This window comes from Marmota monax, unplaced genomic scaffold (assembly GCF_021218885.2).
Source record: "Marmota monax isolate L192 unplaced genomic scaffold, Marmota_monax_Labrador192_F-V1.1 WCK01_AAM20220418_F8-fsc00017, whole genome shotgun sequence".
Taxonomy (NCBI): Eukaryota; Metazoa; Chordata; class Mammalia; order Rodentia; family Sciuridae; genus Marmota; species Marmota monax.
Window position 1 is genome coordinate 22,513,000 of NW_026695241.1, and position 26,847 is coordinate 22,539,846.

Genomic DNA, 26,847 nt, shown 5'->3' on the forward strand with positions numbered 1-26,847 from the left:
TGGAGGTTATCAAAACAGAGGCTGGAGAGCACTTAGCAGGGGTTATACTGATTGCAAATTCAGACAGGCTGTAGAGATAACCAGGGAAGAAGCTGAAAAAAGAGGTTCCTGAGTCTGGACCCATGAAGATGTCCCAGAATTTGTATTTTTAACAAGGTACACAAGTGATTCTCTTGTACAGGAGGATACATTGGACACTTTTAAAGAAGTATTGAAATTCAAGAGTATAATTTTCTGCATGAAGTAATGGAAATAGTTTGCAATGGTAGTGAGGAAACCAGATTCTAGTTTTGCTTCTGTCCTTAACAAGCTGTGTGATTTTTGAGCCCATACTATATCATGTCTAGGACTCCATTTTCCTGTTTTCAAAAGAAAGCGAGACTAGATATATTTTATGGTTCTTGTGTGCTAGGAATTTGTGTGTCTGAGGGTGGCCTGGAAGAAATTAATCTCCAAAGTCCCTGGAAAATTCTTCATGACATTTAGGTGATGGAGAATTATCTGGAATGACTGCTGTGACAGCTGGGCAAGGCTCTGCAATCTGGCTACTTTCCTGGAGTTGGCAGGCACGATGCCCAGGGTATGACTGTTGCACACAGGGAAGGCGCGGAGTGGATAGGGCCGGCGTGCTGGAGGTTGGAAAACTCAGAAACCTCATCATCTTGGCTCCAACATCATCTTTGTTACCTCCTTACTATTCATAGGCAGGATCCGCAGAGGCTAATCTGCTGGCCTATGCAGGGAGTGGTAGGATTCCCTTTCTGGGAACATCTTCCTCAGAAGTCTCAAGCCTCTCGAAGCTGAGATGGTTTGGCATGGATTTGAAGCTCTTATGAATGAGCCTCAGCTTGGATCTACTGTTGGGTTTTCCTTTCTACCCCACTTTCTTCTTCCTTCTCCAATTACCCATCTATTTCCCCTTAGCAACATCTGTTTGCCAAACTTCATTTCTTATAGCTCTTAATTTTTCACTTTTTGAGAGAGAGAGAGAGAGAGAGAGAGAGAGAGAGAGAGAGAGAGAGAGATTGACTGTGCTCTAATAGCTCTCTCTTATCTGTTATCTTCTCCTATATATGTACATCCATACCCTATATCAGCACGTTGCCTCCCTGGGCTGGATTTTTTAGCCCTAAAATGTCTAACCCACAGGTGGATCAATGGGTACCTCTTCCCTGTCTTATTGGAGCACATCTGTGAATTCACCCTGGAGTTCCTGATATGAGGAGTGAAGATTATTTCTTTTACACATAAACAAGGAATTTTCAAACTCAAAATCATAGAAGGTGGGGATGGATTAACATGTGACCTTCTAGCTTGGCAGGGGTAGACTAATACATGGCTTCAATGAAGAGGTGAAATTAATAGCACCCAGTCATGCACTGGGTCCTCTGCACTTAGGCTCTGCTGACTGCCAAGTCATACCTTTTCTAGGAAATGTTCTCTGGCACTTCAGTTCCTCACTTCCAACTGTGTCTTGGACATTGCCACCTGAATGCCCCTTCAAAATCTCAAACTCAGTACGACTTAGACTGATCTCATGTCTTCTCTCCCAAACCTGTAACTTCCTCAAGTCCTCACATTGGTAAAGGAACCTCCTTTAACTAATATAGATTAGAGCAATAGAAATTATCTTCATTTTCATTAAGCATATTTATTTACATGTATTTATTTAAAATATATATGTATTTATTTAAATGTGTTAATGTACTTATTAATAAGGATGTAATCGATAAAGTAAAATCAGGCATTTGAAGATCAGAAAGACAAAGAGAATAACATGATAGATTTTTAGGTTCAGCAGAGATAATCCAAATAGGTGCTTTCAGTTCAGGGTCTGTATGGGTCCTGCAGGAGTTCACCAGATACATGCAATTTGTAAGATGGAAGGTCACAAAATTTGGGGCATTTTGTGTCACTACCCCAACTGGTAGACACCAACACATTAGCAAGTTTGTAAATGAATGGACCACAAAGCCTGCTTAAGAGGGCCCCATCTAAAAGAAATAACAACCATTCAACTCTTTTTGTGTCTATCACTTGGTGCCATGGAACCCCTTGATGTCACTTGTAAAGACTAGGAAATTTTCTTCTTTGCTTAATACTATACTTTCTCCTCCACCCCTCCTGTCATCCCTCACAATTTCTCTTTCTATAAATCATATTCCCAGGTTTATGGGCTTTCCTTTACAATATTCCAATTTTTATTGGTTGTTGTTTTGGCAAATACAGATGCTCCTTGATTTATGATGGAGTAACATCCTGGTAAGTTTATCATAAGAGGAAAATATTGTGAGTGAAAAATGCATTGAATGCACCTAACCACTCTAACATTCTAGCTTCATGACACAATGCTGGTAGGACCTCGGTGGGCTCCCCTTGTGGTCACGTGGCTGACTGGGAACTGCAGCCCAGTGTCACAGGAGAGTAGGGTACTGCATGCTGCTCGCCTAGGAGAGGATCAAAGTTCACAAGTTGAAGCACAGTTTCTACTGAATGTGGATCACTTTCACACCATTGTCAAGTTGTGAAGTTGAAAAATTATAAATTGAACTAGCATAAGTCAGGGCCATCTGTACATTCTCATCCTGAAACTGCCTCCTTCTATTCAGAAAACCTTCAGTTCAGAGTTTCTTATTCAGATAATTTGATCCATGACAAATAAATGTAGGTACCTGCATATTTCATGCATTTATTTATTTGGTATAAGTCACTAACTCTTCCTCCTCCTCCTTCTCCTCTCCTTTTTAATTTTTTTTTAGTTATAGATGGACACAATACCTTTATTTATTTTTATGTGGTGCTGAGGATCAAACCCAGTGCCTCACACACGCAAGGTGTGTGCTCTACCACTGAGCCATAACCCCAGCCCCTCTCCTTCTTTTTTTTTTGCCTTTGGGAGGATTTGGACAAGCACTGATTTTCAGCTCAGTGTAGTAGTGTAGTAACTGGAGAACACAGAGATGGACCTTCCTGCAGGATGATCCTTCTGCATATTAACATTACTGTCACCTTTGATTTTCACTGTGCTGATGAGAAAGTGGTGATAAGCTGTTTCCTGAGGCTTCTGACAGTGGCAAGGTCTAGGACTCGCTGGGGTAGATTCACATGCTCCTCATCAACACAGCCTCTGGGAGGAAGCTTCCCCAGGGGACTCCTCATCAAGCCATTGGCCTCCACTTATTCACCTCCTTCCACTGAGTCCCCTGCTGTTTGTTCAGATGGGAGGTCACATGTAGGTGTGGAGCTGGAGGTCCAGCAAAGCAGCTGGTTAAACCAGCCTCACTGTGTCCATCATCATTTCATCTTTACTCTCATTTTCTGCTAAGGAACAGGGGTCCTTGGAGGGAAGAGAAAAAACTACTTCCCCAACTGTTGGAAGGGGAGCCCCAGGATGGGTGAGAAAAACTCCTAAGTGGTTAGAAGGTGCCTGCTGGTTTTTGGTGGGAGACTGGCTTTTCCAGTAGTGACTAGGAAAGCTAAATGGAGACTGTTATGCTGGAGGAAAGCCTGCACTGAGGGATGGGTACTGTTCTGGGCAGACACAGCCTCCATCAGTGCAATAGGAGCAGCTACATAGTCAAGGATTTCCTTGTTAGGTTTGGTACCCAAGGGTCTCGGTGAGCTGAATCTTCTGTGTGTAGCTCTCCACCCTAGTACCAGCAACTTTAGAAAGGTGAAAAGGAATAAGGATTTCCTGAAATATCATCCAGGGCTTTTCTTCAAGGATTTTAGAGGGAGTGGAAAGCTTGGGGCTGGTGCTGATGCCATTGCTCTGGCTGGGGTCTCAACATATCAGACATGGCCATCATTGTGGCCCCATCTGACAACAATGCAGCTGAATTCTGTATTTCAGCCTGTGAATGCTGACTATCCACTGACGCAGACTGAAGTTCCATGTATTGGTTGCCATTGTTGAGTGAATGTCTTGTGTTCCAATTGCTCCTGTTCCACGGCAGCTGCTGGCTGAATAGCATGCAAACATACCTTGAGCCTGCTGACCACAAGATTTATCTTCAGTCCTTTGGCCAGTCTTAGGTTCCACCTCAACACCAGCCTAAGCTCTGCTAGTAGAGTATCGACTCCATATTGCCATGCAAGAGACACTGAGTTTGATTGACATTTGCAATAGTTAAGCATGCGAGTATGTTGGCAAGATGCATCCTAACTCCATAGCACAATCTGCTTGTTTCTAGTTTCTGAGCCTTTTGAGGACTCGATCATGCAAATATAAAGTTTCCTAGCTTTCCTTGCTAACAAGGGTTGGTTAGGTTGTCTTGGACCTGTTGTTAGATACTACTTATCCATTTGCTTTCCAGATTCCTAAATTTTTAAAAAATATTTCTTAGTTGTTGATGGACCTTTATTTTATTTGTTTCTTTCTTTATTTGTATTGCAGTGCTGAGAATAGAACCCAGTACCCCACACATGCTAGGCAAGCACTCTACCACTGAGCTACAACCCCAGCCCAGATCCCTAAATTTTGTTGCTACTGTATCCTATGTTGGGAGACAATTCTCCATGAGTCGCTGATATATCTGCACATCTTGAGAATGAAGCATTGACTGTCCTATCTTGTATTGACTATCTTTTAAAAGATATTATCTTTACATCTCCTGTGACTACTATAGTGCCTGGAAAATAGAAACCATAAGTGCTTACTACCCAGGTCACATACTTACCAGCTTCTGAAACCCTTTTGCTTGCCCTTTGATATGCATAGTCAACAATAAGTAAAATCAGCTAACACTTTGTTCACCTTCCTATTCCACTCCTATGGCCCTATTTCCACGTAGACATTGTAGGTGGTGGTTATTTCCCCCTCTGCCTTACACACCCTGGGGATTGAAGGCAGTTAAGTAATCACCTTGCTTCTTGTGACTATGCCCCTTGTTAGGAAGGTCATCTATTGATCACTGGGCCTCTCATTCCATGAAAATCTTAATCAGACTCTCAACCATACTCTAGAATGTTCCCCCAGTAGTGATTTCAATATCCATATAGATCAGTCTTCCAATATCACGGCCTCTGGGTTCTTGACCTCCATTCTATCTCAGTCGGACCTTGTATGGCCATACCTTAGATCTCGTCACCACCAATAATTTCCACCTCTCCATGATCTCAGTTTCAAACATTCCACTCTCTGATCTATGGATCTATTTAATCACTACCTAAAACCTTCTGTATTTTCAACTCCCTTATTCTGGCCTTGAATTTGAAAATCCCTTGGCCACTGGAATTTCAATTTATGGTAATCACCCCTCTTCATGGTTCTTCACCCCTGTCATGTTCTCACGTCTCTTTGTTATCATTGAATGGTCATTTTCATTGTTCTCTCACTTGTCCCTTAATTCATCCTACTCTTCCACTTGCTCTAGCACTAGGTCCAACTTTCTACCTGATACATGCCCAAATTCACAGAGCTAAAGGTGACGGGAGAAATATTCTCTCTCTTTAAATTCATAAATACTAAAAATCTCCCAAGGGTCTTTAATGCTACCTAGAAATCAAAACTTTATTCCCCTAGTCTAGTCATTGTCTTGATTCTCCTAGTTGATGAATGTCTTTAAATCCTTTCTCCAACTTTCCCCATCTCCACCCCATTCGCTTCCCATGTTACTAAGAAAATAGAGATAATTAGGAGGGAACTTCTACACACACACACCCCCTCCCTTCTTTCTGCTTCTTCCTCTTTGATGAATAAAGCACATATGCTTCTAGCTAAAGTCACCCACCTATGTGCATATTAATTCAATCTCCCCCTAACCTACTCATTGATCTCGCTCCTTGAATTTTCTTTCTCCTGTACCATTTTCCCCCTGAGTCATTTCCATTATCATAAAAACATATGGTCACTTTCTTATTATTTAAAAACCCACATGTTCTGACCCAATGTACCCCTCCCTCCCTCCCTCCCTTCCTTCCTTCCTTTCTTCCTTCCTTTCTTTCTTTCTTTTAAGGAAAACTCCAAAGATTGCTATGCACTTACTCAGTTTGCTCTTCTCCCATTCTGACTTGAACCCACTCTAAGAAGGCTTTTTGTCACCATGTTTCACAGAATGTGTGTTTATCAAGGTCAGCAAGGAATTCCGTATTGCTTACATAATTATCAGCAGTATTTAATGTAGATCACACCATTTCAAACATTTCTAGAAAATTTGGTTTCCAAGAAATCCTATCTTCCTGATGTTCTTCTTTGTCTCTAGAGAATTCTTCTCAGTTGCCTTTGCTGATTTCTCCTTCTTTCCCTGACCTCTTTATATATGGGTATTCCAAGTTATAGGGCTTGGACTATGGGTTATATCTATACTCACTGCCTTGGAGAACTTATTAATCTAAGTTACGGCTCTGAATACCATTTTTATGTCCTTAACTCAGATACGCCTTTAAGATTTAAAGCTATATACCTAAATGCCTGCTGGATCTACGTACGTAAACCTCCAATTTAATGTCTAAGGCTCTCTAAAATTTGAGCTGTCTAAAAATCGATCTTTTGATTTCTTACTTTCCAGCTAAACAAATAAATAAACAAACAAACTAATCTCCTGTTCTCTTGTAGTCGTCCCTATTGAAATTAATGGCAACTCCAGTCTTCCAGTTGCTCAAGCCAAAAAGTGTATAATCACTGTTGATTCAAATTTTATCTCTCTCACATTCTGCATCTGAGCTAACCCCCTATAACCAATAACCCCCAATAACTCCCAATAACCTGCCCACTTCACACATCTCTGATATTGAGGGTCTAATCTGAGCCGCCATTTTTATGACAGACTCGACCTGGCACTTCAACCCCGCCCCATCCCTGTGTCTTCTGAACACAAGAGAGTGATCTTGTTGAAAGAGAAGTCAGGGCACATCACCCCATGCAGGTGGCATTCTGATGACCAAGAGTTTCATTTCTGGCTGTCCACTGTCACTCTGTCTTTGGCCCTGCTCTCCTTATCTGCCTTGCTCTAGCCACACTGGTTCCCTTGTCACAAGTCCTCAATATACCAGGAAGGCTCCCGTCCTGGGGACATAGGAATGACTGTCTGTAATGCTCTTTCCCTCAATATCCACATGATTCAATCTTTCATCTCCTTTCTACCTTTATTCAAGTGTGTTATATTCTTAGGGAGTTCTTCATTAACCACCTTTAACCCCCAAATTAAAATACTCTAATATTTTCTACCTTTTTCACAGGTTTAATTTTTCTCCCTGGTCTTCATCACTATGTAAAATTCTACAAATTTTCTTATTAATCTTGTCCATTTTCTCTTTTTCTAGAATATAAATTCCACAAGAATAGGAATTTGTATCTGTTTCATTTACTTATGAATCTCAACTAACAACACTTAGAAAATAGTAAACATCTATCAAGTATGTAAAGGATTAAATAAATAATAAATAAATGAACAAACATGTTGGAAAAAGAAGATGGAAATTTTAGAAATAAAAAATAATTGAAATTTAATACTTAGCTGGATAAAGAGAAACTTATTTTTTCAGAGAACAACACAATATCAATAGAAGAGATATATTTCATGGTTACTCTTAGGAAGCTGGTGTAAATTTGATTCCCAAACAGCAATGAAAGTAAGAAAAACCATAGACAATTTTTTTTCATGAAAATAGATTTAAAAATTCTAAACATATTATGTAACAAAATCCAATAAGTTAAAAAAATATACTTCAGAGCCAATATAGATAGTATAATTTATATTTAGATAAATTTTAAAATTAGAGAACACTAAAAATACAACTTCCAAATCCATATTGGTGTATGTTGAGGACTGAATGTGCCTCTCCAAATTCATGTGCTGAAATATGATCCCTAATATGATACTGAGAGGTGAGGCGTTGGGGAGGTAACTTAGGAAGGTGAGCCCTAATGAATGGAAGGAAGGGAGCTATTTAGCTGTCATGTGAGGTCACAGTAGAAGCAGGCCCTCACCAGAACCTGATGTCGGACTTTGAACTTTCATTATGAAAAATACATTTCTATTGTTTATAAACCTCCCAGACTATGGTACTTTGCTATAGCTACCCAAGATAGGTCAGTATTTAAGTTCAAACAGAAATTATATAGATAATGAGTTGGGCTACTCCTGGATACTTAAACTGAGTTTACTTTTTAAGTTACAATATAGTAATATTGATTCCAATCAATATTGTGACTGAAGTCAATCTGTGAGTGTGTGGGTGCTCTCTTATGAATGTGACCTGTATAAATTCATGTTACTCCCACCATAGTTGGGATATGGAATAGTTGTATCACCTCATAAAACTCCCTTCCGATATTACTTGTAGTCACACCCACCTCCCCAGTTTCCAGTGCCATTGATCTGTTGTCTATCCATAAAATTTTTGGATTTTTTTTTAGCAAGTCATATAAACAGAGTTGGACAGTATATAACCTTTTGAGACTGGTTTCTTGTGCTCAGGAAAATGATGTTGAGATTAATCTACGTTGTTGCATGTATCAATAGTTCACTCTTTTTTACTGCTGAGGATGGTAGACCTGAGTTTATCGCCTCATCCACTGAAGGACATCTGGTTGTTTCCAACAAGTACAGATGATATGAGTCGAGTTGTTATAACAGTTGTATATGAGTTTTTGTGTGAATATAAGTTTTTATCTCTTGGGTAAACACTGTGAAGTGGGATTGCTGGGTCATATGCTAAGCCTGTATTTTACTCTATAAGAAACTGCAAAGCTGTTTCCCGAAGTAGCTGCACCATTTTGCATTCCCACCGGCAATATATGAGAGTGCCTGCTAGTCACTCCCCGCCCTCAGCAGTACTTGGTATTGTTAGTATGTTTCACTTTACCCATGCTAACAGGTATATAGTAGAAACTAACTTTTGTTGGTTCCTGAGGTTTGGAAAGCAAATAGCCAAATTTTAAGACTAAGAGCATCATCAAAAATTTTAATTTGTTTGCTTATTCATTTTGATAGCAAGTCAAACTGTGAAGAAAAGCAATGAACTGATTAACATAAAATTTGTGGGCAGACAGGAAGATTCAATCTACTAGGTACATGAAGGGACTCTCAGATACAGATAATATGCCATTTGTAAGGGAAGGTGGGATGTACACTCTGTGTTACACTGTTCTTTAAATACATTTAATACATTTCACAATCAAAAATATTAAATGAATTGTCTGAGCACAAAAAAAATATAAGGAAATGCAAAACAATATTTTAAAACTACTTTTTCAGGAGTTCAACTCTAGTGAGTTGAAAAACTTAAAAAGCATCTTGCAGAATTTGGGCATAAAGCATTTTTAAACATAAAGCTTCCTTTAAAAACCATTTAATGTTAATTTCTTTACTGTGATTGTTTATGTCTGTGATCGTTTGTTTCTGTGATTGTTTATGTCCCATAGACCAAATTGCTAATGTGTCCAGTTATTAAGGAGCTTGTTTAATCCCGGAGGTCTCAACCTACACACAGGCTGGTCATGGACATTCTTAAAGATTGGCAAAGATAGCTCATTCCTAGAAACCAAGACCTCGATGGGACTTGAGTCAAACCCACAATAAATGCCTCATTTTTAGTATTCATAGATTCTTAGACACCCCAGGCCATCATCTGGGCACACATTCATCAGTAGCCAGTTCTGGTGGCCACCAGCACCTTGTGAGGAGTACATTACCTGTGACGACACTGGGGATTTTGGAGAGAAAGCTCTTGACTGTCCTGATGGGCACACCTCCTGTCTTGTCATCTTGCATCTTTGTGATGATGTCTTCGATCTGAAAGAGGTTAGAGGAACGTTACTTTCTCCCACACAATAGTAGTACATGGTGCCTTATAAACAGTCCAAATCTGTATAACACTAGATATCAGGAAAGGCCTACAGCTCATCAGTCAATAAATGTAGTGTCCATATCTGCTATTGACCAAGTGCTGGGTGTGGGTTCCAGAGGAAAATATAAAAGAGCATAAGGTATGTTCTACAGGAATAAGGTAAGGATGGAGAAATACATGAGGATCCTTCAGGGGACCCAACATGGAATGAAATATGTAAACAGTGCCATATTCAAATCCCTTAAAATTGCAATTCCCTGTTGTTCAACCTAAAATATTAATGTGTCTTTTAGGAAGTTCAGGAAGGGCTGCTTTGGGGACTAGAGAAGGACCCAGCCAATCACATGGGAGAAGGGACAGAGATTATAAATCAAGACCTGGAATGCCCTAATTTGGAGAAGTTGGGAAACGGGCCTTGGAAGTGGTGAGTGGTGGTGTGAGGATGGCCACCTTGAGTCAGGGAAAAGTGGGTCAAGGACAGGACCCTCTCCTTTTGAACTAAGGAAGTCCACGTTATCAGGAGAAAGCCCACTGGTGGATGGTGGTCTGTGGCCTGGAGTCAGGTGACATCTTACTGGTGACAACAGAACAGGGAATGGGGATGGACTAACCGCGATGTAGGTACCTAAACTGGTAAACCAATTGGTAGTTAAAAATTTGCCAGCCACATGTCATTTCCTGGGAAGAAATCTTCAGAATAGGATATAGAAAAATCTGTTACAAATGCCTAGATCTTTCTGTTCGAGGAAGAGAGAGCCCTGGGAAAAGGGAAGAAGATAATACCTAGCATTATCATGTATTTTGTTCCCCTGACCAACGAAACATCTTTAAGATGTCAAGATGGATTCTCTGAGGGAGCCCTGAGTAGAGTCACATATTCTTTTTTATTTTTTATTATTTATTTATTTTTTAATTGGAGGGGCACTCGACCACTGAGCCACATCCCCAGCCCTATTTTGTATTTTATTTAGAGACAGGGTCTCATTGAGTTGCTTAGCTCCTTGCTTTTGCTGAGGCTGGCTTTGAACTCACGATCCTCCTGCCTCAGCTTCCCAAGCTGCTTGGGTTACAGGCGTGTGCCACTGCCTGTAACCCCATATCTTAAAGCTAGAAATTTAAGCCATAACCCATCTAGTGAAACTTATTACTATTGAATTTTGAGGTTGATTTTTCTCAAAGTCACATGACTAATAAAGAACTAGTCTTACAGAAATAGATATCTTGATAGAGACAAAGTTACACACAGTAAAACATCATCACTGCCATCATTGCCAAATATGTTTAGAATTTATTATGTTCCTGGCACGATTCTAAGGATTACACATACCTTATACAGCTTAATCCTCATATTTACCTTTTAAAATAAATTCCACTATTATCCTCATTTTTCCAGATAAAGAAATTAAGATTTAGTGAGGTACACCAATCACGTAGAGTATGTTAAGTTGTGGAAGGAAATAGCTCCCAGAGTGTCAATGGCTTAACACCACCAAACTCATTTCTCTGTCATGCTACATGCCTCTCACAGGTCACTCAGGTAGACTCTGCTCATTGTAGTTACCCTGGGGCCTGGGCTAATGGAGCAGCCACCATCTTGAATGTTGCTGGTCACTGTGCCAGAGTGACAAGAGAGAATTCTGGACACACTCTCACTGGGCGTTAAGTGGTACAACCCAGAAGTGATCAATAACATATTGGTCACAATTCTTTGCTTGGAACTAGTCATATGTTCCCACCCAAGCACAGAGAAGCCAGGGGACTCTGGGTGCAGGAGGAGAGGCAAACTGAAAATCTGTGGCCAACACCCATGGCTGCTACAGAACCTTCACCAGTTTTACAAGGTCTCGCAGATAATGAATTGTGAAGCCAAGTTTGAACACAGTTCAGACTCCAAAGCTTGGGCTTCTAACCCCTGAGATGTTCTGTCTGCCAAAGAGAGTCCTAGGAAACTGTCACACAGGGAAACCATTCCCCTCTGGGTAGTTCTGGGTTTCCCTGAAAAGTATTGAGCATGAATATGAATCCTCTGCCCCTCAGGCAGTGCACAAGAGTCTTCTGGAAAGAAGGGTCTCCTCTGAAAACATGCACTCTGTTAAATGACAGTGCAAGAAAGATTTTAATCCTCATTCATGTCATTTCTCCTAGCGGATGCCTGCCTCTGTCTCCTAAACTCAACCCAGCAATTTAGAGGTTTGAATATGACTTATTGATAGTCAAGGAGAGCTATTTCTAGCAAAAAGGGCACATATTCAATTTAATCCATTCTTTTGATCTACTGTATTATTTGAAGCCAGAAGTATCAGTTACATTGATGGTTTCTATGAAAGGACCAGAAAACCATTGAGAATTGGAGGGAAACTGATCACTCAATTCTGTTAGACCTCTGAGTAGGCGTTAGATGTTTAGTGTCTGATGCAGTGGGCTGGATTTGAGGGATTAACTGTACAGAGGACTTTTCCATGACTCCCCTCTCCTCTGCTCAGTTTAGCTGCTTCGTCACATGACTGAATCTTAAAAGGACTTACTGACTAATGAGGAAGCCCTATCTTCTTGCATGGGTCCACAATGGACTAAGAGATGCTTGTCACTTACGGGGTTAAGGCCAGATCAAAAAGACACTCCCTCGACTGCCTAGAAAGGGGATTGCGCTCACTCCAGGAATAGTTCACAGCATCACAGGTGAGGAAGGTAGAACTACTGGTCCCCAACTCCTGACTCCCCTATTCGCATACCCTGTAACCCCTGCCCTGGTGTAAAGGTGGGCAGGGTTTGTAGCTTTGGGGCCTGGCCATATGACCTCGTGGCTCCTGGGATCCTATGAATGCAATGCGAGCTGAGGCTCTCCTGCACCTGCGTGGTTGTGCTGGACTTTTTGCTAGTCCCCTGTCTTTTGCCATGAGAAGAATGTGCCTCAGATAATCAAATGGGCCTGGACCCATTTTAAGATCAGCCCAACCTCAGATGCCGGCGGTCTCCGGAGTGAGAAGAAAGCTCATTGCTATATATCACTAAGTTTGGGGTGATTTGTTCTAAGGCAGAATTATGATAACGGGGCTCTGAAAAATGCATTTATTAAAATGGCTGTAGCCACAACAAATAATTGACAATCAGAATTAATGAATTTTAGAATTGAGGTATCTTTGCATCTAAACCTTTTTTTTTTTTTAAAGAATGTAGATATTTAATTTATACCATCCACCATCTACTTAAAAACTCTTAGGGACTATACTATTGTCAGTAGCTTATTCTATTATTGTGTCAGACACATTTTTGACAGCTATGTTTGATTCTGGAGCATGATTCACAGCAATATCAACTAATCATAGTCTCTGAAATTCCTTATTATAGTTTCTGGAAAATTTTTGCGAGTTCATAAGTAGGTTCCTTGGAGTTTATAAAAAAAAATAATGACAAGCATTTTCAAACAACTATTTAAAAATAGCTTCCTAGGTATTTTCAATAATTACCTAACTTATTTCTCAATCTCAAAAGATATTTAATAAAGATGATAAAATTGAGGCTCAGAAAGGTTAAGTGATTTATCCAAAGACACACAGGTATAAGTGTCAAAGCCAGGATTCCTACTGAAGTTGGAATATACACTGTGTGATCATATTTATCAATCTAAAGCTCATCTTCTACTTCTCTGATCTTTAGAAAAGACTAGGCTATGGCCCTTCTCTGAGTTGTGTGATTATTAGGTTCAGATCCTGAAAAGTAATTATCAGAGGCATGAACCCTTGAGTTGCCCGGATTTGACTGATCCCTCAGAATCTCACTCTCCCAGTGCCATACGCCAAGGTTAGAACTTTGCTTTCTGCGGGTCCCAGGGTATTTTCCAGCAGAGCCTGGTATTTCCCCTTACACTATGCAACTCATAAAATCCTGAGCTAAACACGGCACCCAACAAAAGCTTTTAGACTCAGCGCCACTTGATGGACTCCAAGCTTCTAAAGTGTTCAGTGGTCAAGTGCCCCTGAGTTCATTCTCTGGTACCCACCCCACCCTCCAAAAATGTTTTCACCTTGCTGGGCCCCAACTCCTGACTCCTCTATAGTATTCGCATGCCTGTTATCCCAGTTGCTCAGGAGGCTGAGGCAGGAAGATCACAAGTTCAAAGCCAGCCTCAGCAACTCAGGGAAACCCTGTCTCAAAATAAAAAATAAAAAAGGACTGGGGATATGGCTCAGTGGTTAAGTGTCCCTGGGTTCAACCCCATGCTAAAAACATTAGCTCAATAAATTCATTTAATTTTCAAGCAGATCATTATGTCCCCATTTCCTAGACAAGGGAACTGAGATTCATCCCAGCCAGAACTTGCTGACATCCAGGCACAAGATACTCAATGCCACTGTACTGACGGAAGTCCAGCTCAGTCCTCGAGGGGCAGAGGAGGAGGCTGGCGATGGGTCCAGACAGTCAGGTTCTCAGGTATCTGAGGATTGATTTGCTGCTGTCTCGCAGCTCAGGAGTCTCTCCCTGTCCCAGGGGTTAGGCTGGGTTCACCTCCCATGGGTTAGACCACAGCTCCCCGGTGGGGACGGGGACATGGGAAGGTGTATGCTGATGTTTTCTTGACTGTTCAGTTTCATCTGACTTCTGGCACCTTTTGTTCCTAGGGAAGAACAAAATCAATTCCCTGACATCCTCTAATATGAAGCTTTGTGTCATTCGGGAGCATGTTTGGACCTAAGTGCTGCTGTGCCAATCAATAAGCAGGTGGCCCTTATCTGACAGCCAAGTGAAGCAGAGAAGCACTTGGTTGGCTTGGCTGGTTCTGCCTGGATGGGCCATGATAATCAGGATGCGCCTCCGAGGCGCTCAGAGCTCAGCCCTGACACGCAGGTAGAACACTCTTCCAAACAGGAGGGAGATGGGAACCAGTACCACACAGAGCAGGGTTTCTTTTAAATGAAAAATATTACCAAAATGTATTCAAAATTCGCTGGAATCAGCTCAGGCTGTAAGAGAGGAAAGAGGAGATGCAATCCTTTCTTTAGAAATGAAAGTCTCAGTTTGACAGTAGGAAGCACACCACCCTGAGGTCCAGAGAGACCCGCTGGACTCAGCTTCACCAATGCGCTGTGTTGACTTGGATACTCTCTCTGGACTTCACTTTCCATATCTCTGCAGTAATTGGTACGTTTGCTCTACTAAGATCTCTCATTTGAAAATCTGAGAGGCTTCTCTTTTCGACAAATGCTAAATTGCTAGGAGTAAGACAAGCACCCAAGCCTCTGAGATCTTCTTCCCTATGCCCTTCCTCCCCAGGTAGATTCCTGCAGAATGCTTCACTGTGATAAAAGACATGCATGCTGGGGGAAGGGTGCTGGCCAGGTCTAAGGAGTTCCTGATGTTTCCAGAAACTGCAGTGGATAGAGGGCATCCCAAACCAGACAGAGACACCACCCAAGGGGCCCTGATGCTGCTCCTCTTAGCCAGCCCAACTCTGCTTGTGCGATGGCGTTCCTAACAGAAATGATGAAGGGCCATATTAGTTTTGTTTGCATAAATTAATGATCCAATGAACTAATTTATTTAGCTCCTTCAATGTTTCCTCAGTAGAGGATTAAAAAACTTCAAGTACAGGCAAATAATGGTATGGTTATTTAAAAATACCACACAACTTCAGTAAAGGAAGTAGTGCGCTTCGGGCACGGAAGACTTTTTATTGAGGTGTTTCATCTTGACTCTGCAATCAGTCGCCTAGGTCTAGCTACTAATGACTGTCACTTCAGCCCCTGCATCTCATTAAAGACCCCCAGAGGCAGGAATCTGAGCTGGCCAATGATAATCATATTTTTTAACCCAAAAAATATGCATGCATCACTGAGCATGTTCTGTCTCAGAACAGTCCCCAGAAGATCCAGCCATCTCTCTCTCTCTCTCTCTCTCTTAATATTTAAAAACATAACATACTTCTCAACTTTTAGCTGTATCTGGTTTCATTTAATGATTTACCGCTCATTTAAAGGCCCAGGTCCTGGGTTAGTTCCTACAGTTACAAATGCAGGTAGAAGAATCTCCTCTTCTGAATTTCTGAGTGGTTCATGGTTCTAGGCTCCTCGTGAAGGATGTGCTGGAGTCAGCAGAGCAAAGCCTGGGTCCTAGACGAGGCTGGAGGCCCAGCACGAAGGAATTCTACTTGAGAAGGGCCATGGAGTGCACTCCATCAAGACCCTCTCTCCCTTGCACTATCCTCATTCAAGACCATTGATTTCGAGGGCCTGAAGGGAACTTTGGGATTCTACACACTGACCATGATATAGTCACAATGCCTGTTAATTAGTTTTAGGCTAAACTTAATTTTGAGTCATGGTATTAGTCTAGGATGCTCTGGGTGGTATGTAACAACAACAACCCAACCTCCAGACTTTGACTTTTTCTACCTAGCAAGCGACTGGGTGGAGGTAGCTGCTAACACTGGGGGAGTGGCTCCATCTCTGAGAGCTGCCATCTTGGTCTTTCCCTCATGGGGTTAGAAGGCTGTCCCAGCTTTGAGGCTTCACTTCTCTCTTAATGGTGAGAGGAAAGGAGAAGGCTTTGGACTTGTTTCTTTCATTGGGAAAAGCATATTCCTTTCTAGAAGACTCCACCAATTTGCTGCTCAAGTCTCAGGCCAGAACAAGGTCACGTGGCTACATGAGCTGTAGAGGAGGATGGGAAGAGGGCACTTGGCTTCTCCAGCCCCTGACCTATTTTCCACATGGAAGACTACATGATGCTTCTGAAAGGGAAAATATGATCATTTGATTCTTCATCCTAAAAAAATCTGTGTGTGGTGTCCCAGAGTTTGTCCTGTGCTAAGCTCTTATAGGACCCTCTATCTTTTTTTCCACATCCATTATCACTTTGATTTGTATTTGTAACTCCCATTAGGCTCTGGCTTACTGTTGAGTCCTAATATTAGGTGCTCAGTAAATATTTATTGAATGAATAAATGAATGAATACAACAATAAATAAATGAAGGACCGGAATGCTATATATTTAAAGAACTTTATCTTGGATTCCAGCACTGATTGGGACTCAATATATTTAAGAGAATCCTGGGGGTAGTAATGTTTGCAACTTTAAGTAAATTTGGTGTTTACATTAAAGATCATCTTGTTTTAGGAGTGGGTTCCATAAACAGACACCTCAAGATTTCATGAACTTTAGCAGCAACACCCAAAGGAAAGCTACATGGGTACCCAGATGACAACAGAGCTTGGAGTCAGTTCTCCAACAAATCATGACTGACGTGAGGCCATGCCAGGGCAGATGGATGAGGCTCCATTATTTGTTTTGTTCTCTGGAAACTTAATTTTATGGTTTTAATATTGCCATGTATATAATACTTTATAACTTACTTTTATGGAAAACATTTTCTTTTCTTTTCCTTTTCCTTTTATTTATTTATTTATTTATTTATTTATTTATTTTATTTATTTTATTTTATTTTATTTTTTTTATTGTTGGTTTTTTTTTTTTTTTGGTACTAGGGATTGAACACAGGGGCGCTTAATCACCGAGCCACATCCCCAGCCCTTTTAAAATATTTTGTTTAGAGACAGGGTCTTGCTGAGTTGCTTAGGGCCTCACCAAGTTGCTGAGACTAACTTTGAACTTGTGATCCTCCTGCTTCAGCCTGGGATTATAGGTGTGTGCCACTGTGCCTGGCTTGGAAAACACTTTCTTCCATTTATTTGAAAAGGAAAGCCAGCAAGACTGACATTCTCAGGCAGTGATCAAATGGCTTATTGGTGATACTTCAGGGAAAATGCCTTCGCCCTGAGCTTGGTTGGAATAGTCTGGACTTAGATGGCCTCATCTTCCTTGTTTAAGAATCTGTTGTTGCTGTGAAAGATGAGGCAATCAGGTCCCCAGCAGGCCTTGGACTGAGGAATCTCTGGCCACAGAAGGCCAGCTGCAATGCAAACGAGGACAGCACACCCTGGCCAATGAAACATCCTAGCAACTTCAGAAGACCCAAAAGTCCTTCATTATCATCTCGAATTATCCCAATTTGAGTGTGTCAGATGCTTCTTGTTGGGAACCATCCTCCTCTTTACAGATATTTCTGGAGGGTAAATTGCTCAAGGACAAATGAGACCATTGAATAAATGAGATTACTGATAAAACGCAGGCAGTCTTGCTCCAGGGCTGGCTGCCGGGATTTTTATACCAGCTGGCCAGGGCACATGCCAGGGAGGCTGGGGTTCACCTAAGGCTTTAGCGGAAGAAGATGCAGAAAGTGGGGCCACATCAGATGCATAAAAGTTTAACATGCATCGAAGGCCGGAAAATGCCCCACCCCCCAAAAAAGATGATCACACTGTAGGAACCACTAAATATGCTCCTTACATGGCAAAAGGGGCTGTGTACAGGTGACTAAGGGAAGAACCTTGAGGTGAGAACATCGCCTAGATTTTTCAGCCTACTCACAGGAGTCCTTGAAAGGAGATTTTCCCACCTATGGTTGATTAGAGAGAGATGTGATGATGGGAAAAGAGAAGAGTGGGCTTGGTCATTTTTAAAGATGGAGGAAGGGGCCACAGGCCAAGGAGTGTTAGCAGCCTCTGGAAGGCAAGGAAATAGATCTCCCATGGAGACTCCAGAAAAAGAGCCCAACCTGCAGGCATGTCGATGCTGGTCCAGGGAGACCTAGTTCAGAGTCCCTTGGCAACTGTGAGATATACAGTTGGGATGAACTTTTATTTCAAGACACTAAACTTGTTGTTCCATCCACAACAGAAGACAAATACACATAGTGACTTCTGTGTGTGCATGCACGCACACACACAAACACACACATACACACAACACACACAAGTTAATCAATAGTCTGCATTGTTTCCAAAACACACTAGTATGTTCCCCTCCTGGGCAGAAAGTCCCACACCTCCCTCTGCTCCTTCCGAACTGTTTAATGACAAAACCAATAGTCAGCGAGGAGTTGAAGCAACCTGCCTGGGGAAGATGTTAGGGAGGAAGGACGTCAGGGAAGATGTCTGTCTACAACTTGAAGCCATCGCTCCCGTGGCATTTTCAAGGCTTCCTTTTTGGTCTACCTGGAACCAATTAGATGGGTGGCCCAGAGGTTAATTCTGGGAGCTTCTTAAGTGGGTCACCGTGGCCCATTAATTAACCCCAGCCTCACATTCTACACAGGCAAAAACAAAGATCTTTTCTTATTTCTCATTTGAATTTTACACAGCCCCATATTCCAACCCGTCACACCATAGAAAGAACTGCATATGAGATGTCACACGGTAACAGAGCCCGATCATTTGGCCAGCACCGTAAAATACTCCCTATGTAAACACAAGGTTCTTTTATATTGAGTTTCTCCAGAAATATTCAAGTCCTGACATGCATAGCATCTTCCCCTTACCACTGCAGAAAAGTCAACGTTCTTGTTTTTGAAGAAAAGTGAGTCCAACTCATGTCCTAGAATCTGACTGCAATTTCTTCTTCCTTGGGAGGAGCAAGGCACATTCACCCATGTCCTCCCCCTGGCCCCAAGGACAGAGTGGACGCTGGTACCACTCACCCCTTCCTGCTCCCTGCTGACCCTTTCTCAGCCCCTTCCCTTAACCCACACTGAACAAAAGCAACTGGAGCAAATCCAAGGGCTTGGGATAATTTATGTAAATTACCTTGTGGAACCACCTGCTGTGGCTTCCTGCAGCTACCAAATAAATGTCAGGTTCCCTCCTATGGAATTCAAGGCTCTCTATGTCTCTCATTTGGCATCCAGGTAGCTTTCCAGCATCAACCCTACACCCAACCCTGTCCCCTCCCTGCTGCTCCTCATGCAACTCAGCCACCACTGCAAATCCAGCCCTGGACGTGCTTCCAGGTCCTGCTCAAACGGCCTCCTCTAGGAAAAGTCCCGGATGTTTACGGCGCATGCGCATTATGAGCATCTATGTTTTTTATTCCCTTTTCCCGTTTGAGCCTGTGAGGCAAGAGACTGGTTTCTCCTTGGACATCTGTGGTAAGCACCCCTGTGTCTGCTGCTCCCTCTCTGAGCTGAGGTCCTGCCTTGTGTGACTCAGTCGTCCTCGTCCTCCACACCTGGCTGCCTTGAATGGACCTAGAGAACAGAGAGGGCAAGTCTCATTCCTTTCAAGATAGTTCAGGAAATGGGAGAGCCCTTCAAATCTCCAGATGGGCCAAGAAGACCTGGGGGGAAGCTCCTTCAGCATTTGGAAAAGACTTCAGAAGCTTCAAGAGTTAGAAAGGAAGGAGAGAGGTGTGTCTGGGGCCGAGCCATCCCTCGGGCCCCCCTTCTTCTCACTCCGCACCTGTCTTCCAAATGGTCCTCTGGGCTCCCTCCAGCCCACCTGCTCCCCAGAGCCTCGGCGGTCCCCTGGGCTCTGCTGCAGCAAGTGGAGCTGGGGAGAGCTGGAGGGGCTCTCTGGGCCAGAGGTCTGGTCACCACCCTCTGTCTAAAGGGCAGCTCCTGCTGGCCTCTCCACAGCACAGCTCACTTGGCTGTGGATCTGTGCATTTGGGATCCCCTGTCCCAGACCTGCTCCACGAAGCACCATGCTTTTGACCAGCCTTAACTGCGTTCTTCCCTGAACACTGCCCTCTTTTCTTCTGCCATCCTTCCTGTCTGATGTCCTAAGCTGCTGCAGTGAGCACATGAGTGTCACCCTTTGTGGTGGAGGATCCAGAATTAGGCAGGCCGGTAGGCAAGGGTCTGATCCAGAGAATGGAGGGATTGAAACGTTAATTCCTTCAGAGCCCTTCCTCCACTCTTATCAACCTGCCCCTGCTCTAACCTGTTGCTAAGGTAACCTGTCCCAGGGATTGTCCCTCCCTACAGAGAGTTGCCCCCTTCCTGCCCAGAGCATTCCACCTTGGCCCCTCCAGCCCATCTGCTTCTCATCTTTGGGCCACCCCACCGAGCATTCAGGAAGGAGAGAGATAAGGGGAAGACAGCAGGAGAACAAAGGGAGCCTAGGACATAAAAAAGGCAGAAGACCCTCACTTCAGAGGGATACCAGGATACCAGCTATGCCCCCCCCCCCCGCCCTCCAGGGAGAAGTCCATGTTACCCCTTTTAAAATCATCCCTGCTTTATATGCTTGCCTCTGTGTGCTTCTCTAATGTTAAACTTCATCATGTGGGGAAGCAGGACTGGTCACCGGTAACGGGTAACCAGTGGTATCAGTGGCTGAGACAAATTACCATGGGAGGGACCTATGGGAGGGACCCATCTCTAATTCCATAAACAAAATCAGGCGGAAATGAGCATCAAGGTCAGTCTGAAGGAAACACAGAAGAATCATCACTTATCCCAGTCAGATCTGAGCCCTGGCTGGGGGGCCAGGTGCTGGGAAAGCAGGTGGGCAGGGCTCTTTTCTTGGCACTCACCTGTGGGCAGAGAAGCCCCTCAGGAATTGGAAAAGAGCCTAAGAAGCAGGGAAGCAGTCCCCAAGGGGGCTGCCTAGAAGCAGGCACAGTGACATGGTTGCTTTAGGTAAAGCCTCCCTGAGCCACTGCCCCACAGCACCCTGAGGTCCTCCTGGACCCCTCAGGGCAGGGCCCAGGAGGACTCCCTGTCTTGTGCTGCCCCAGGAATAGCAACAAAGATTCCCTTTATGGTCTGATGGCTCGGACCTCTCGTGCTGATATTTAATGCTGCTTGTGAACCCACCAGGTCATGTGCTGCTGCTTCTAGGGACCCATCTCCAAGTGACACTGGAGTACTGTTCTGCTCTGTAACTGACTGCCCAGAGCCTGCTGACTCATGTCCCCAGTCCCAGTTCCACAGCGTCAAATGCCCTCTGCACCACACCCACCCCTGACCTGGAAGGAAGCAAGAAACTTTCTGGATGGGCTGGTCCCTCCAAGCCTGGCTCTTTGACCAAGGAATGCTGGTGCCCTTGTTCAATTGGGCTGCTATTACAAAACACCTGAGACTGGGTAACTTACAGACAACAGCAGTCCATGGCTAACATTTCTGGAGACTGGAAGTCTCAGGTGGTCACTGGCAGATGGGGCCTCCTCTGTGTCCTCACAAGCCAGCAGGACAAACAGGCTCCCTTGAGCTGCTCTCATCCTAAGAGCACCAGTTCCCCTCATGAGGCAGAGGCTCCAGGATTTACTCAGCCCCGGAGGCCCCAGCTCTTAACACCAGCACCTTGGGGTTGTTTTCAATGTACAGGAATTGAGGAAATGCAAATATTCTGATCAGATCAAATGGGTCATTTTTTCTTCCCTTCTGTATGTTTTACAATATTTCCCCAAATATCTCTACTGTCTACAAACTCCTTTTTATTGATTTTTAAAGGCTAATGGTTTGTTTCTGAAATCTCAGTGAGCATGTAAGCCAGAGCTCTTGGAGGAATGCTAATTTCCCTCTCCTTCAAATTCGGTTTTAATTTCTCCTCTCTCTGAAGCAGATGAGTAACCACAGAAGATCCGAGCGCTCCCTTCAAAGGCGTGTGGTTGGTCTTTCCTTTGCACCATTCCTGGCCGAAGCCTCAGAGGTCAATGGCTGGGACTGAAGAGTCACACTTTCCAAACAAATGCCACAAAAGTCACTTCCAACTTGACAAGCCCCACTTTGTAGGAATTTCCAGCTACACGAAGCCAGCTCTGCATTAACCCCAGGCTCCCCAGGGCAGCCTTAACATTTTTTTTTAAATTACCTGCTATGGTTTGGATGTGGTTTTTATGTGGCCCCCCAAAGGTTCAGGTGTTGGAGGCTGGTCCTCAATGCAGTCCCCAGGGAGGTGGGGCCTAAGGGAAGGTAATTAGGTCATGAAGGGCACCTGGAAAGGGTTAACATATTTCTCGTAGAGCCCCAGTTAGTTCCTGAAAAAGCGTGTTGTTATTAAAAAAAAAAAAAAAGGTAAGCCTGGTCCCTGAATCTTCTCTGGTTTCCTGTCTTACCATGTGATCCCTCTCACACATGTTCCTGCCATATGATGCCATCTGCCACAAGGCTCTTGCCAGATGCTGGCACCATATTCTTGAGCCTCGAAAACCATGATCTAAATAAAAATCTTCTCTTTATATATAACCCTGCCTCAGGTATTTTGTTATAGTAACATAACACAGACTAATACACTGCCGTATGCCCCGCGTTCCACTACATGTCAGGATAAGTAGCAGGACTTTCCTGCCCATAGGTAACACCTTGCTAAGGAGGAGGCTCATGTCTGACTTGAGGAAGGCTAAGTTTCACAAGCCCAGGAAAAGGTGTTTTTAAATGTCCCAAGTCCTTTCCTTCCTGCTCTTGAACTCATGGGCCACAAAAGAAACATTTTTTTTTTTTTTATCCCAAGAAAGTGTGTATCTGTCTGATTTAATTCTACTTTAATCTGACTAAGAAGGTGCGTGAGCAACACTGGGAGGCATCTGATGGACTGGAGACTGCACACTGGAAACCAGTGGGATAAATACCAATATCTGAAAATAAGCCCTGCATGCCCCTCGGGAGAGTGGCAGGGTCATTTGCCAATTAATTCTTTTAATCACACAGATTAAGTGGCTTTTGTAGCTCATCTCCCTGCAGCTCTTCTGCAAGAGAAAGGCAAGAGACAATGAGGGGAGGCCGCAGGCCAGCCAGGCAGACCTGGCAGAACCTCTGGGTGCCAGGTCCCACCCATGTGAAGATATCCTGGGGCCCTGGTGGGAGGCACATTCGACAAAGCACTGGATATGAAACACCACAATAGTTTGGAAGGGGGTAGGTTCTCCCACAACCTTGGGAAGCTTTCACAAGGGACCAAAACACTTGTGGGAGGAGATAAGTTGGTTGGGGACAGGGAGGGCCAACTCCAGATCTGAATCACACTAGAAAGGCCGCGTCTCACCTGTAACTTCCACAATGCCGGTTCTGCCTGCTTGCAGGAACTCCATGCTGATTGGTGATGGTCTTATTCCAATTTTGTGAATCCTCTGGGTATGGGTTGAATTGTGTCCTCCCAAACCACACATTGGGGTCCTAACTCCAATACCTTAGAACATGACCTTACTTGGAGATGGGAAGTCTTTACAGAGGTAATGATGTTAAATGAGATCACGTGCATGGACCCTAATCCAATATGACTGGTGTCTTGTAAAAGGGGAAATCTGGGAGCAGAGACAGACATGCAAGATAGGAAAGATGACAGAAAAACGAGGGAAGAGGATGGTCATCTCCAAGCCCAGCAAAAAGACTCGGAACAGATCTAAGACCAAAGAAGAACTCAGAACCCACAACCTTGGACTTCTAGCCTCCAAATCTGTCAGATAATAAGCTTCTGTCCAGGCCACTCACTCTGGCACCTTGTTAGAGCAGCCTTAGCAAAGTCACTGAAATGACTTTGTAGATTGTACAAATTAATTTTTCCAAATTGTTTCTAACACAAAATAAAAACTATTTCCTCTTATCCTCCTCTCTGCATGGCCTCTCTTTTTCCTTCCCCCACTCCCACTTTATTCTCTCTCTCTCAGGAGATGATGCTCAATTATTTCCAAATCAGACAGCATTCCCTGTGCCCAATTAACTAATTTGACTTCTTGATTACTGTCCTTTTCCCAGTGAGCCCCGCAGCCTAGCACTCTGAAGCTCTGGTTTTCTGAATGCCAACACTATGTCTCAGAGGATGGAAATGGAAGCTGGGTTCACAGACTGGATCAAAATCAGGAGGGTCAGACACTGGGCTGGAGTGAAGTCTCATCTCACAAAGTCCTCTGAGCAGCTTTCCTGCGTGTGGTTCTGACACTTGCTGGGTCACAAGAACATGACACCCCCGCTGAGGTTCTTGGTCTCTTCATGGATGAATTGGAGGAACTCCATCACAGAAAAAAAAAATTCAGAAAATGTTTAAGACAAAGACATTCCTCATTGCTCTGAAATCCAAGTGTCTCAGCGATTGCTACTGGGGTGTCTGGGTGTTTCCAGGTGAATCCTGCTCAGCACACTTCCTCCTTCCTGACAATAAGGGAGTGGGAATGATGGTTCCATGGGGGAAGGATGGAGGGAGGAAGGAGGAGGAGGAGAGCTGTGGCTTGTATGAATGTGATGAGCCTTTGCCCTTGGGTGCTACCAGGCCCATTTGGGATACAGAGATTTGATGGAAATGGAAATCTGGGGTGTGAGTGTGTGTGTGTGTGTGTGTGTGTGTGTGTGTCCTTGTGTTCAGAGTATGGCAGTTTCTGTGGCAGAGAAAGAATGTGAAGACAAAGGTGTCCACCTTCCCAAGGTGACCAGCATGATCCTCTGGTCCTCTCCTGCCTTCTGGGGCCTCTGGTGGGGCCCAGACCACAGCACTTCAGCTCCAGCTGAAGAGCAGACAGGGAGCAGCCCCTGTGTGGCAGTGAGCCACTGCAGAGTCGTGACTTAGAGCCTCCTGTAGTTGAGCATTTGCAGATGCAGGTGCGGCAATGATGTGCATGGAACCCAGGGACCCGCTAACCCAGGACCCCCAGCTCCTCCCAAGCTGCTGTCCTGCCCTGTGGCTTGGCAGGCTCTGACTGCCATCCAGACTCTGGGAAACATCCAGAATGCTCAGAGAGAAGCATCAACAAAGTATCCTTATTTGACTTGATTTCATGGTACTTAAAATTTTTTCATAAATTATCATTTGTCATGAGTGGGAGTCCAAACTTCCATATCCTCTAAGCATATCCTGCACCTGAACTGGGGGGCCTGATGAGGTGAGGTGGGAATATGGCCTCAGATCCAATGCATGGCGAGGGAGCCCCATGGATGAAGAGGCAGTCTGGCCACCACAGTGGGATTGTGGGGGTGGAAAGCCCACCATTGGTCCCTCACAAAGGCATTCATGCCATGGTGTGTGAGGGTCAGAGTTTGGAAACTGTGAAGTGCCACAAGAAAGTCAGCCCTTCCAGGTACTGTGGTGCACACCTGTAATCTCAGCTACTTGAGAGGCTGAGGTTCACAAGTTTGAGGACAGTCTGGGCACTTTGGGGAGATCCTATCTCAAGATAAAAATTTGAAAAGGGCTGGGGATGCAGCTCAGTAGTAGAGCACCCCTGGGTTCAATCCCTAGTCCCCCAAACAGAGCAAACAAACAAAAAGAACAATAAGCAGAAAGTCAGTCCCCAGTGCTTCTGTGCCTCGGTTTCCCTCTGCCAAGGAAAGGGAATCATGCCTTCTAAAATGCTCTCCCCCTCCTACAGTCTCCACGACTCCATCCTCCAAGACAACTCGCCATGTCTCCTCGGGACTGCCCGGATGTTCCTGGGTCTGGCCACAGCTCCCACTCTGCCCTCACAGGGGTGGAGAGAAGCTCACCTGAAAGGTAAGTATGGGCCTGGGAACAGCCCAGAAAACAACCCTGGCTTCCTCTCTAGAGTCCAGCCTGTTCCTAGCCTCAGAATACCAAAAACTGAGATCCTGCCCCACTGGGTGATGCTATGGCTTCCTGCTCTGGGGCTGCAAATCAGGACAGCCAGTGGCGCTGCTCCACCATGTTTTCTGATAGGCCAATGGGTAATAAAGGTGACATTCTGATTTCTATCTGCCTGACTCCTCGATCTTTCTCTATCTTGTTGGTTCCAAGTTCAGATGGGAACCAGGTGTGTTATTAAATGGACTCTCCAAATTCCCACCCATAACCCTTGAGTTCGCAGCATGGAGCCTAACCTACAGCCCAGACTGAAATGTCGCCAACTCTCTCTTCTGGCAAAGCTTCCAGAACTCTGCACACCTCCTCTCTAGTTTGTGTGCCATCTGGAGCCTGTAGGAGCTTAGTTCAAGCTGTCGTCAAGGAGACTTGGTTCTGGCAGCAGCCCATGGTGTCTGTCTGTCAGACAGTTTCCTCAGCCAGGGCAAAGCTCAGGGGCCACACAGTGCACCTCCTGAGTAACTGGAGCTGAACCATGTCTAGCCAGATGTGAGCCAAGAGCCCCTTCGGTTAAATAATTCATGGGCCGCCTCTGGGTGTGTGAACACAGCCCCATCTAATGCAGGCTGACAGGTGATTTCATGCATCATTTAACTCTTTGCAGTGCCCAGGAATGCAACAGAGATTAGATAATTGGAATAATTTCATATTTGTAAACAGCTTTTTTCTCGAAGGAAGAAAATACTGTGAACCTGA

At 44.0% G+C, this 26,847-nt stretch overlaps 1 protein-coding gene across 9 annotated transcripts in view; it reads right to left on the reverse strand.

The window, feature by feature from the left end:
* The window catches only part of Rgs6 (regulator of G protein signaling 6), a 608,576-nt gene that overhangs the window by 178,751 nt on the left and 402,978 nt on the right, over positions 1-26,847 (reverse strand). For all 9 annotated transcript variants that reach the window (XM_046440972.2, XM_046440971.2, XM_046440977.2 and 6 more), the window contains one exon: positions 9,638-9,737. In XM_046440972.2, coding sequence (XP_046296928.1) covers positions 9,638-9,737 — 100 coding nt within the window. The remainder of the gene's footprint in view (positions 1-9,637; positions 9,738-26,847) is intronic.